At 36.8% G+C, this 13,799-nt stretch overlaps 1 protein-coding gene across 3 annotated transcripts in view; it reads right to left on the bottom strand.

The window, feature by feature from the left end:
* Nucleotides 1-13,799, bottom strand: part of LOC116177656 (histone-lysine N-methyltransferase PRDM16-like) — a 146,080-nt gene that overhangs the window by 33,048 nt on the left and 99,233 nt on the right. For all 3 annotated transcript variants that reach the window (XM_031496679.1, XM_031496681.1, XM_031496680.1), the window contains exon 2: nt 9,169-9,560. In XM_031496679.1, coding sequence (XP_031352539.1) covers nt 9,169-9,560 — 392 coding nt within the window. The remainder of the gene's footprint in view (nt 1-9,168; nt 9,561-13,799) is intronic.

The raw sequence follows: 13,799 nt of genomic DNA, 5'->3' as shown, positions 1-13,799 counted from the left end.
TGCAGATGGTCTCCAGATTCCATACGTCAGAAAGGCCTGACGGCGTTGAGAGCAATGAAACGATGCACACGTCTAGGGCCTCGACAATCGTTTTCCCAAGGTCCATCCAAAGATAGTCTCTGTCGCTATCGATCCACGTTCTAGTTTGACCACTCTCCCAGTTATGACATGACCTCATAAACGTTTCCGAGGAAAATCTGAATATCCGATGAGGATTTTTCTACGTCTGATTCCTTTTCCTTGGAGTTCATTTAACCAGGATCCTTCAGGAACAAAACTGATCATTGCACAGAGCTCTTTCTTTGCCAGCAGCTTGAAAACAAAGTGCATTTCCTGGTTGCTCTGTTCCAGTAATTATGTAACTGCGTTAACTTCCGGTGTCTCCAATTATCCGAACTGAGACTGCTTTTCCGGTTTCATCAACGGATCATCAGGTATTTAGGAGAATACTGGGAGTGCAGTGATGATACACATTCTGCTGTACTTTCTCTCCCACTATGGCATCGTCTTCCTTCAATGACTTCTGCTTATTAATGGGGGAGCGCATAATTTAACAATGACTCACATCGTACTTTTTTCTTGCATTTTCTGAAGGGGTAACCAATTTTCTAGCACCAGAAGCGAGCATTTTTCTAAATCACTATTTCCTGCTTCCTGCTCTCAAACACTTGGTCGTGATTTTTATCACAAAAATGCATCACCACATTTTATAACAATCTGGAAGCTTTGGGAGCATTATTTTTTTGAATATTGCTTTTATTCTGGCGTTCTCCCCTTTTACCATTACTTTTTGATTGTTGTGGTAGTGTAAAATCCAACCTAGACTTCTGCGTCACCAATTGAGATCCATCTTGAGCCGAAACTGGGCTTGTCTGTCAGTGACTCGAGAAGGCTTGATTCGACCAGGGTGCTGTTTTAGGTAGGGACTCAACTGAGGGGGGTAATTTGCACCAGTGATCGGGATAGCGTTTACGATTGGATAATTTCATTTCCCCATAACATTTTTCAAATTGCGCCCACCACCCAAGCCAGCTTTCTAGTGTACCGTCAAAATTAGGGAGTTCTACAAAAGGTAGCTTGGATCGCCTCTTTTCGTGGTAAGCTCCAGCCTCGGACGGTATAGCTTCACTCACTTAATAGTTGTGGTCATCAACGCTCCTTCCATTTCCCCATTACCTTTTAAAAGCATTTCTTTATAATAAGTAATATAGGAAATCTCGTATACCAACTCTTGGACCATCCTCCATTGAGTCTCGCAGTCAGGCTTATTTTTTGAATCCTTGAACACGTTGGCGTCACGCATAAAGTGTGCCCTGATCTTAGTTTCTTGAAAATTGCAAATAACTATTGTACCCATAGTGTAGTAGGAAAATTTACCAAAATATCCTACTGAATTCTTGATTTAGTCACTGCAGACGTTCCAGTCTTCCTATGGATCTACTTCAAAGATATTTGCCAATGCTGCGAAGACTGCATTTTCAGTGGGCATTTGAGAGCAAACGTTTAGCCATGTTAATGGTTCTTCGGCACTTTTAAATTAAAGATACGCCTTTGGAAGAATTATACTCTGTCTAAAATTGACGCGAAGTAATAAATTGGTGAAATAGAAATAGTATTTTTGTATGGAATTGCTTCTCTGTCTCTGTCTATCAAATGAATGTATTACTTCGCGTCAATTTTAGACAGACTTTAGTAGCTTAGTCCCAGCACAAGAATAAAGCAGTTCTACTTCACTTCGTTATCGTCACGAAATTCTCGATAGATCTCAGACTGCTGCAACTTATGCTTTCGCAGCATCCTCGATCACGACAGTAAAACCGGAAGTCGTATAAAACTGATGATGTATTGCCTATCTGAATTTTTTAGTTACGCAAAATGCTTTTTGGCCTGGGAGTAAAATAATAAAATGTTGTAACCCACTGCATACCGAGTGTTGCACGGTAAGTAGGAACATAGGAATTTAACCTAGGATTTAACATGGGAAATTAGTGTTATGCAATATCCTGCCCTCCTGTACACTTTACAGAAAAAACTGTAGAGTTAAAAGTTGTTCAGAATTAAAAAGTGCATATAAAACTTTACATGTTACATTTCAACATTTATGTTTTTAGTAGCAATTCATAAAACAACAAAAGTCATGGCTATTGCTGGAAGTGTAAAAGTAGGAAATTAAGGTAAGTTCCCAAAATATCGATATAGACGCCGGAAGAAAAAGAATATGTACGGTGAGTCATTTAGGATTTGTAACCATCCGTCACAACAGCAACGTATTCGCAACAATTTTCCAGATAATAAACTGTTTCAGACCAATATAGACAAACACAGACGGACGGATAGAAAGTCCAAATGACCAAAATTTAGGCATTAAATATATAATTATTACTCCCGAGATTTGGATTCACTTTCATGATAAACTGGCAGTTTTGTTGGCTCTTATCGCATCCGCATTTAACTGATAATGATTATAGATTTTCTTTCTATTGTTCGGAAAATTAGCCTTGGAGTGTTTTGGGCGATTACTTAATTGGATATCATAATAGTTGAGGTTTTACGGTTAACCTACAGAGTCCTATTGAAGGTTAATTGTTTTATTGTATTTAACTTTTATCCTGTAGCAGCTTGGTTTTAGATATGCAGTATCAGTATAAACCATCTAGAGATCTGTATCTACACTATCGCCTTATCCAAGTGATATTTTTCTATTTTATTTAACTATTAATTGACCGCCCGTAAAATTAATAGTTAAAACGGAACGTAGTCTCAGTACTGAGATCCCAAACCTTTGTACGGACGGTTGGAATTCAGCATCTTTCATGACAACGTAATTGTTTAAAGCGTGTTAATGTAAAAATGTTCAGCAAATTTCCATTAATATATCACGTATAAATACGCGAGATGAAACATCATGTACATAAGAACAGCTTACCCAAAGGTTATTTCCGAAACGTCAAAACAAGAAGTAGATAATTGATCATATATAAGACAGGGCTTCACCCTTGCTTTACGGAGTTGAAGGGTCGTCAGGGCAAGCGGTAGCAAGGTGGAAGGAGATAAGAGCGTGTCGGACGAAGACGGGGGAGGTCAACTGCCATCATTGGCAGCTGTCAACTGATATACGAGGTAATAACCGCTGCGACATTTTGATTATGACTTAAAACCTTCCCCGTTCAACACCGTACGCTTATAACTTGTCGGGAGCATTGTCTTTAATTACTTTCGAAAGTTGAATGCGAACAGCAACAGCAGCATCAAGTTATTTCCCATCGTATACAGCATTTCGTCAAACCCATACACGAATTTTGACGTTGACGCGCTGAGGTCAAGATATATACACCGGGGACAGTTCATTGTTATTTATTATATTATAATTGGGAGTACAAAACGTTTCAAAAATCTGTCACAGGGATGCGATGGTCAAGCTAGTTTACATCCATTGTGCGTGACAATAAAAACATACACGCAGAACTCGTTTTTTCTTCCTAAGGGAGCGTCTTGCGGAACTGAAAGCGAGAAGACGCGGAAAATTAACACATACCGACTCCGATGTAAAAAATGAACACCTTGGAGAAAACGTTATACGTAGACTCCGACTCCGATAATCACATATGCAAATGGAAACCGAGCCTGATGGGAATTCTGACACATGTCAATCGTTTATTGAATAATACCAATCAGATGTTAAGTGCGGTTACAAAAGATATTAACATAATCCCAATTATAACCTAATTCATATTGGATACTGGGAAGACACGGAGGCATGAGAAAATTGACTGACACCACTTACCTTTCCTTTACGTAGGTAGCCTCTTACTATTGTATCAGCATTTTGGCTAATGCACTGGGGTTGGCCAACGAATAATTGAATTGGAAGACCTGTTTCGTTCTTTAAGTTACTCTCTCATTAAAGCTGAATTAGAAAAACAAGAAGAATATTGTTTGTAGTCCATCAGGATACTCTTGCTGTCGTGTTCTGAAGAGCGTACAATGAAAGGGGTAAAACGAGGCGCTGCACAATCCCCTAGAAAAGTTTAGCGATTTTCAAAATTATTGTTGCAGTGGAAAATTTCAAGACTAAAATAATACAGTATTGCAAACTGCTGAACGTCGTTCCAGCCCTGAATGTTGCTACCATGACATCTTCCCTTTAAGCCGATTAGAATTAATTAACTCCAAAAAAACTGCTACTACTGGATTTTGTAAAGAAGCAAACATTAATTAAGACACAATTCGAAACTTTGGTCTCAACAAAACCGCCCCTAATACACTTCGTAGCAAATTAGTCTGTTAATAACCGTTCAAACTTAGATTTCTGATTAATTGCTCAATAAAAATGCATTTTATGCTGCATGACATGCAATGGGTGAATGCGAATCTTAAGATTAGAATTGCCTTATACCAAAAACCACTTAACACATAATCTCAAGTTCGGAACTGTTGGTTCCAACCAAATTACCCCTAATATACGACGTACGACTTTGGGCTATAGGAAGCAATCTTGCGGGACTTATTTTCCTCCAATCATTGTTATTGTTAAGGGTCACTTTTCTTAACCATCTACGATTTTAATTACTTTTTATTTGAGATACCATGACTATATAACTTGCGGATACGGAAGATACAGAACCAAGAATGGATTTTAACAATTACTTTTGGGACTTTGACCTGGCCTTGAAAACCGTAAAGAATCTTACCTTTCTGGAAATAAATGCGCTATATACACTGTGTCCAAGAAATGCATGTCTATCATGGGGATTTTCGAAACCATAGAAGAATGGACGATGGCCAAATTAGAAAAAATATATTAAACGGTTTCATGCTTTACAGAAAACTAGAAAATACTTCCGAAGATATTCCAGAGAAACCTAAATTTGCTGATTTCGTTTGTATCTTTTCCTGATGCTATTTGAACAGATACAAAAAAATAAAAACTACTTTCTCATTGCCACTTTTAGAGCTCTACAAGACAGCGTTTCATTTCGGAGAAATCATCATCAACAAAAAAAGTACATACTGTATCCAGTAGGATATTACGAACACAACGATATATGACATACAAAAAGTTGGAAACTGTTGGCTTCAACAGGATGGTGCACCCGCGCACAGCGCCCTAATTGTGCATAAGTACGTAATGGACCAATTTTGTATTTTCCAAGATATGTGTACGTTAGGTATTCTCGCACGATTAGGGCGTTATGCGTAAGTGCACCATTCTGTTGAATCCAAGAGTTTTTTGTTTGCCGCAAGATAATCAGGTTATCGATTATAATTAAACGATAATCGGCTTTGATTATTCCTTTAAATTAATCGATTTTCGCGATCATTTGAATGATCGATTGTTTCATTAATCAATACAAGAAATAATCGATCATCAATTGTTTTAATCGATTATTCTGTTAGTTTTAATTGATTATTCTGTTAGTTTTAATTGATTTTATTATTTATTAACTCGATCATCGGTTTACTCAAAAAGTAGTAGCCACAGTACAATTCATTGTTGTTTCGCTTTTACGTGCCTACTTTTAATTCAGTCTAATTTTAAGGTCTCGTTTCTGTTGCTTTTAAACATTAACCTAATTAATTAATTTTATTATGATGAGGTAATGAGCGTATTAATGGGAAAAATCAGATTTCTCATTACTCCTTGTATGTGATGATCGATTATATGGTTAATCTTTTAATCACTTATTTGGCAATCGATTATTTGATTAATCGATCATTTGATTGTTTAAAATGATCGATTTTATCGATTATTCAAACCTGTAATCGCCCAGTGCTAGCGACGCACTATGTCGTTGTATTCGTAATAAAAAATGCTACTCAATACAGTGGGTACTTTTTTTATGGACCATATAAAAAAGTAAAGTTGATGATTTATCCGAAACAAACTTCCGTTTTCCTGGAATATCTTCGGAAATAATCGGAATTTTCTGGTTTTCTTTGAAGTATGATACTAACTCTTTAATTTCGCATCATTTCTTTAATTTGACCATCACCGAATCATCTTTGATTTCGTAGATCCTCATGGTAGACATCCTTATCTTGGCCACAGTGTATACAAATCGCATTATTCTAAGGGCAATTACTTGGGGACCGGGCGAAGGAGCAAAATGCAGGCAAAGGCGAGTTTTAGTAGGAGGTGGATTTTCTTGGAGCCAAATATTTTGGGTATATTGATCAAATTTTAAAAGTTAAAAGATTGCTTGCGAGAGTAATTCGGGGGCGAATTTCTGGAGGTGACTATTGTCGCGGGAATTCCACGTCGGAGCAAGTTTCGAATATTTAGGATACATTTTCTAAGACTGCTGGAGCTATCTCCCCAAACAATGTGATACAATTTCAATTCGAATGTTAACGACAGGTGGAGATTTATAGTAACATGAGATGATTTAGCTATTATCTTAAATAGTACAGGAATTTTACCTCAAAAAGAGCTGTCACATTAAAGAAAATTAGTTCATAAAATCTGACGATTGATATTGGTTCCTCAGACTGTGCTTTTTAACCGGGAACAAAATCCCCAAAAATCCCTGCCTGCGAATCCCCGCAAGGCTCCTGAAAACGACTATGTCAGGTGCGAATCTTCCTATAATTATTCGGGGAGAGTATGGGGAAAAGTATGATAAAATAATCATTAAAAAATGTGCCAAATTCTTGTCAGAACAGCTTCCTAGCTAAAACCAAAACTAGCGCTTTTAGAAGAGTGTCTTCAAAAAATAGTAAATGTAGGGGAAAAACGAAAGTTTATTATTTTCCGATGTAGAATAAGAATATTTAAAAAAATGTAGGTTTGTATTTGAAAAAATTTGTTTGATCAACACCTGACTCTTAAGGGACAGTCATGTGAAATCATCAAATGTGCCCTCCATATTAAGAAGATTTGATTTAAATCGTTTTATGGTATCCCTGCTAGTTTTCGGAATAATCGACTGTCTCAAGATAAATGAGACACTCTGTATGTAAATTAATTATGTAATATTGTAGGCGCCTCAATGAATTCGTAAAAGATCAATCTTCGGAAATCCTCAAAAACAGCTCCGATTTTCTTGATTATTTTTCAAATGTTGATTTTTTTATTATTATTTAAAGCTTGGGCAAAAAGATTTTGTTACTTGACAAAAGAGGCCAAGAGAAATCGCTGGTTAAGTAGAAACATAATTTTTTCCTAAAATATACCCAACAAACATGCATAAAAAATATATGCATCGCAATCTTGTACAAATTTTTATTTTGATGCAGCACATATTGATCTGGCTCATCAAATACGAGAGATGGCGGAACGGGAATAGTTCTATAAGAAATTTAATGTAACTTCGGTTTAGATTCACCGATTTTTACATAATTGGTCTTATTAGAAAGAGCTCTCTTCGTGTAATCAGATTTTATATAAATAGAATCTTCTAAGTAAATGTGATGAGTGGTGGAGGGCGCGATTGGGCGTTTACGTAAACAGATTTTCTTGAAAATTTCAAATGGAACCATGTAATTACCTATTATATGATATTATCAAAGAAGATATCAGTGAAAACCGTATTTTGATATATTAAATTGCATATTTATCCAAGTTTGCAATTATTCATTATAAGATTTTCCTCTAAGATGTAATTTGTCGAAGTGTAATCAACACATAGGTAATGGAATTTTTATCGTAGAACCTTTGGCAAGATTTTTCATTAATTTTTCACAAACGTAAGTATCAAGAACTTTAGAAATGCGGGTGTTCTTTCTTGAAAGAAAAAGAAAAAGTTTACTTTTGCCTCAATGGGAAACTATATGCTCGCCAGGAGAGAATGCCGGTCACAGAACGTCTGATGGCAGCCTACAATCGTATGTTTTTCATAATAAACCACACGATTGTAGACAAAATTCTGTAAAGTTTGAGGGTTGGGGTTGAGCTAAAGTCACATGAATAAGTTCATTGACGATTTTTGCAAAACGTTTCAGAAAAGTTTAAGAGAAATGGAGTAAATGATTTAAAAAAATCTCCTGTATTATATAAATACAAGTACAAATAATCTTTAACGATAAGTTGTTTCATGTGTCAAGTCAATTGTTATGTCTACCTTAGTTGTAACTATGTCTTCGTAATCAATACAGACGTGCCATAAGTAAAAGTATAAAATTCATTGAGAGTTAAGGGGTCTACGTGTACGTTTTTATTTTCGCGTGTCGCTTGAATTTCCGTAGTTGACCGCTGTTTGCTGGACAAAATCATCAATGGCTAAAATTATCTAACTTAACCACAAATCTAAATAGTATTCAGGGAATTATTTTCATTCCAAGAATTTAGTTGACGGATTCCTTTACCGCAACTCAAAATTTACATTTTCCAACGTGCTTACGATGCTACGAAACACTTTCTAACTAGGCGTTTGGAAGGGGAAGATTGATAAGTAAGTGAAAGAAATTTTCTCCCACGACTATCAGAATTTATCTTCCGTAACACCGGAGACGAGCTGCTTATCAAAGCAACTAAAACGGAACAAGATTAATACATGCTCATCAACTCGCGCTATCATAATAACATCCTTAATAATATCAACAACAACTAACTTTTCACACCAAGCGTTCCCAGGAACATTTCTCTGATTACCAGACGCAATTAAATCGATACATTAATAAACTAATCGCCACCCGACATCGCACAATAGCCCTATAATTACAAACACAAAAGTTATTCACTACTGTTGTACTTCATATCCTGAGATTACTTCGATCCTATTGCCTATTCAATGCCGAAATTCGGTTCGAAAACCCCTTTTTCACACATATTCCTTAACTGTCAATCACCTTAAACACCTGGTTCAGACAGATCCGTAAATCGAATATATTCCACTACGCCTTTTTTTCGGGGAAAAAACCATTTCAAATTCAAAACTTTGTCTTACACCCAAAGCAGATATCAATAATTTCTCACCCTATAATATCGGCGTACACACCACCCTTATTTTAGAAAATAATCCTAACTGTTATGTATTTTCACCAATACTGGTTATTAGCACCCCTCAAAATTGTATAGGCGACGACCCTGTTTTACGAAACTGGAGACCGGCGTAAGTGTTATTTTACCTATTTATAAATTTTTATATCTTTTAATAAAGCGCTTAAAGTGGCGAGATTTCTTTTGTCGAGGCGTTTTTTCAAGTGGTTTTCTTGAAATGGAACACTTACCTCCCAAGCATATCTCGAGTCTTGGGGAACGCCGGCCCACTTTCCCTGAAACGGACCAAACCTTGCACCTTTCGGTATAACACTCACGGCGAACACACCGGAATCGCGATATTCTAATTCGGGCGGCAGTACATTGTTACCTAAGGCGAATTGAGGCGAAAAGTCACAAGTTTTAAATCCGTTAAAGAACTTTTCGTGGTTGTACAAAAGGTCGGCCGATTTAAGGGAGAGTTTCGGGTTGTCTTCTCGATTATTATTCGTTTGGTCAGAATTGATAACTCCCATATTGTTTTCACTTTGCGGCGGTACCATTGTTCTCAATTCCGTCGAATTCTCCTCGTCGGATGTGTGAAGGTTCGATGTGGATATGTCTAGTTCATCTTCGCTTCCTTCTGCAACAAATACAATAATTGGTCAATAAATTATTATTATAGTGCAATTTGAAATGGAACAAACCGTAGCGGATTTCCTACAGATAGAAAAAAATATTCCGTTTTCAGTTCTATATCTAAATGAAGTGGTTAATTTAAGAGTAAAATAGTAACCGCCATTAAACCGCAAAAGCCGCTCGTATCTCAGTCTATCTCCATCCAGCTAATAGTTTGTTATCTGTCTGATTGGCCGCTGTAGCAAATTATCTGTTCTTTTTCTGTTTTTCGCTACTAATTGAGCACACGAATTTTCCTATTCAAAATCGCCTAGGCTAAAGTCCGCATTTTGTACACAGAGTTCTGGTGATTTGAACGCTGGATCAATAGTAAATACGAATATTCAATTAAGTTAATTAGCTGTATTCTATGATACAGTGTATCCGGTCCACTTCCATTTACTATGTTATGCTATTTCTTATTCACTTAACTACGCAGAGTGGTTTCTACTCGGTTTTCTACTGGTTTTTTAGTAGGTTATGACGTATCTTTGTCAATGTATATGAATATTTGCGATTAACCCCTTATACTGGAAAGCATCAAGCAAACAACGGCGTTTGGCGTTTTTCCGAAAGAAGTTTTGGATAAGTAGACATTTGGTGCATCTTTTGCCCAAGAGTAGAAACTTTGGGTTTGAGTTCTTCTCAAACATTACAGTTGGGTGCGGTGTAAAGCTCTATATGCAGTGGACCTAAGAACGATTTTTTAAAATTTCCGGTTGTCTAAAGTAATGGCAGACAAATTAATTTGTAAGGTTCACAATAGTGGAAACTATATAATCCCGAACAAATCCTAAGTGTTAATCATGAACTTCATCATACATTTGTATGCATTGTGCGCTCTAAAGCTGGGTATATCCACTGGTAACAAAATGGCGCGTAACGTAACTACGAATACGTCGACTATTTCTTGGTTACCCAATTGGACATGCGCAATCTTTACAAACCGAACCACCATTTGTATGAATTGAATTGAATTGAATTGAATTGAATTGAATTTATTGTATGCATTACGCCTTAGGAGGCATTTACACTTGTCAACAATATAACATAATAACAACGATATAAAACATAACACAATTAATATTAATAACCAACTACATAAATCACAATAATACAATCATATCAGTTCCATCTTATAGCTAGATTCCAGAAACTCCTCATGGGAGTAAAAAGCACTAGACATCAGATAGTTTTTTACTGTTGTTCTAAATTTTTTTAAACTTGCAGATCTAACATACATCGGAATGCTATTAAACAAACTTTGAGATTGGTAAATTAAACCATTTTGAGTGATGGTGAGTCGACAAAATTTTTTCCTAATATCATTCCGATGTCGAGTGTTGTGATAATGCACGTCAGATTGGTAACTATAATTACAGAGGTTAGACCTAGCATAACATACTGCCTCTAATATGTATACACATGGTAGTGTTAAAATGTTTAGCTCAACAAATGTTTTACGGCAGTCGGCGCGGTAACCTAAGCCTGCTATAATTCTAATACACCTGCGCTGTAGCTTGAACACATGTTTCCAAGATGAGCAATGACCCCATGCGAGAACCGCATAGCTGAGTGTACTATGAACCAGGCCGAAGTAGGCGAAAGCGACGTGTCAACTTTGCAACGTTGCATAACATGCTCGTTGTTATGTTGTACCTAAGTCATGTGTACAAGTGGATACCCAGCTTAATAGCAACAAATCGCCCTTTTTTCCTAAGTGTTTAATTAGTATGTAAACCTCAGTATAATACGAGTCTCAACTAAACCCTACTCAACCAGTTTACGGAGTACGTTAGTTTCGTATTGAAGGGTACCAAACTTGATGCCACCTTCGACCATTTTCTAAAAACGCTCACTTCATTCTCTAATGAGATCTAGTACTAATTATTATTAAGACCATATGAGATGCTTTAAAACCCAAGCCCAGAAAGTATGCCCACGAGTAACCTCAGGTTATTTCTTGAGAGCCCTGTGCAAAAACGCACCAGGCTACGAGATGGTTCTTTGAAGTCTTATCTCGCATAACGATAATCTTAACACCTAACCCGGTGCGGAGTTTGGTGTCTTGAGTTATTGGTTGTTTACAGTTGTAGCTGTAAGTGGAAGAGCCGTCTCTGGACCACAAAACACCTGTTTTGAGGCCAGCCAAGCTAAGTCATCGGATTTCTCATTACCTTCCATTCCAGCATGCCCTTTGACCCATGCGAGCTCAAGGGTTGCTGCTTGCTACTTGCTTTGGTGCATCGTGACATTCGGAAACCAACCTAGAGGTAATTTTACAGCGACTAAGTGCCTGCTGGGTAGCTCTGCTGTTGCTGGAGATTTAGACAATTTTGTTCTGCCACATCCTCATTAAAAAAGATGTGATGGTTTTTCCCTAATACGAATTGAGGAGTTACTAAATCCGATTGCTTTTCTAGGATAGGCAATCGCCTCGCCCAGAATTCGAGAGTGGTCCACCTCAATACCCCTTACTTTTAAACAATTCCTCCATAGCTGTGCTCTAAGGAGATGAAATATAACATATTTTTGTTAACTTTCCGGACACTAACTTATTAGGAGGTGTCATTTTACTAAATTCCGCCACCATAAGTTATCGATAAATATTTATCACTAGATAAAAAATCGAATTTTCCATTTCTAATATATCAGTTATTTTTAGAAGTACGCAAGGTGACCAGAAAAAAGTTACACCCCCTACAAACACCATTTTTCCGAGTCCAAATGTGGCAAGGTTTTTAAGTGACATGACGGATCGTGTGCACATTATTTCAAAGCTCATTCCATACTTCAATCAGATCTAACATTAATTTTTTGCACGATCGGTTATAGTCGGCTACTTACTAATTCATTTTCAAGGCGGTAAGGTGCACTTACCAACCTAGGGCGGTAAGTGTATCATAGCAACCAAGTGACAGTTACAGTAACATGCGACAAGTAGGATATGTGTCAAAAATCAAATTATTGTTTATTACCTAATGTGGAAGTTAAATGTACAATTTGCAAGTTACAAAAATTAGTTCGGGAATTAGACAGGCAATTGGAAAACACGGTGTTTACAGATTCTTCACACTCAGCAGTCGATAGAGGATTTGAATTAGTACGGTATGAAATAGCAGGTTCTGTTGATGGCAACGAAGATGATGAAGGGTTCCCTGGAGTTCCACATAAAATCTTCTGAGCGGTTTCAATCTTGTTAGTTAATGACTCACCAAGTACGTGTCATCGGGTGCTTCCGTAAGAAATTTATGGAAATCTGCTTTAGAAAAAACGCTAGATTTTTTTGGCTGATACCCAACGTTCTTTCTTTTCAAAAATGCTATCAGCGTACTGTATTTAGAAATATCAACACACCTTCTTAGAAAAATCATATTTTCAACATGGAATAATCACACCATAAGCCATTTCAATCCTTCACTACGTTGAACAAAATATGCTAACACAATTTTTTCACTTATGTCAGTTTGACATTTACTTTCACACCATTTAAGGAAAGAATCATATGCGGCTTCATATCTACTTTTAAATTTTTCGGGAATGATCGATGCGCAGCCAATACTCCATGCATCTTCTATTTCGAAATCTTCTGAATCATTTAGGTATGTTCACTTAGTCTCAACCAAACCACGTTTCGCGCACGTGTTGTTTTGTTTTCAAAAACAGAAACGTAACTGTAGCAACCCACAAAAAATTACTGAACCCATTGTGATGCTACCACATTGATACATTCGAATTTAGTTTATATCAATTATAAATTGATCGTGCAAAAAATAGCGTAAGCACCACGGTCAGTAGGTGCTTAACCGATTTCGGATAATATTGCAAACCTCGAGCTGCGCTCTCGGTTTGCAATTATTATCCTCAACCAGTAAAGTACACCTACTGACCTTAATACTTAATATACTATTAATTTCCACTCGAATTTCCATTACTATCACATGCAAGCAAGGTTCTGATTGTGGGGGGTGCACTTTTCGAATAGTACACCCGTTACTACACTAAACTGTTTTGATACGTTGTCCAAATTAAGTCCATTTGAACAAATGATTTTAATTCTCGAACCCACGATAACAGGTAAGAGTTTTAGACAATTCGAGGAAGAAATATAGGTACTCGTAAATTCCTTTATGGAATAGGGCATAGGATATCAAAACATGCGAAAATTTACCCGGAAAAATGGGAAAATTCACGATAAACATTT

The sequence above is a fragment of the Photinus pyralis genome, unplaced genomic scaffold, assembly GCF_008802855.1.
Source record: "Photinus pyralis isolate 1611_PpyrPB1 unplaced genomic scaffold, Ppyr1.3 Ppyr1.4_LG8, whole genome shotgun sequence".
In the NCBI taxonomy this organism is placed as follows: domain Eukaryota; kingdom Metazoa; phylum Arthropoda; class Insecta; order Coleoptera; family Lampyridae; genus Photinus; species Photinus pyralis.
This window is presented reverse-complemented; position numbering and strand designations above follow the sequence as displayed.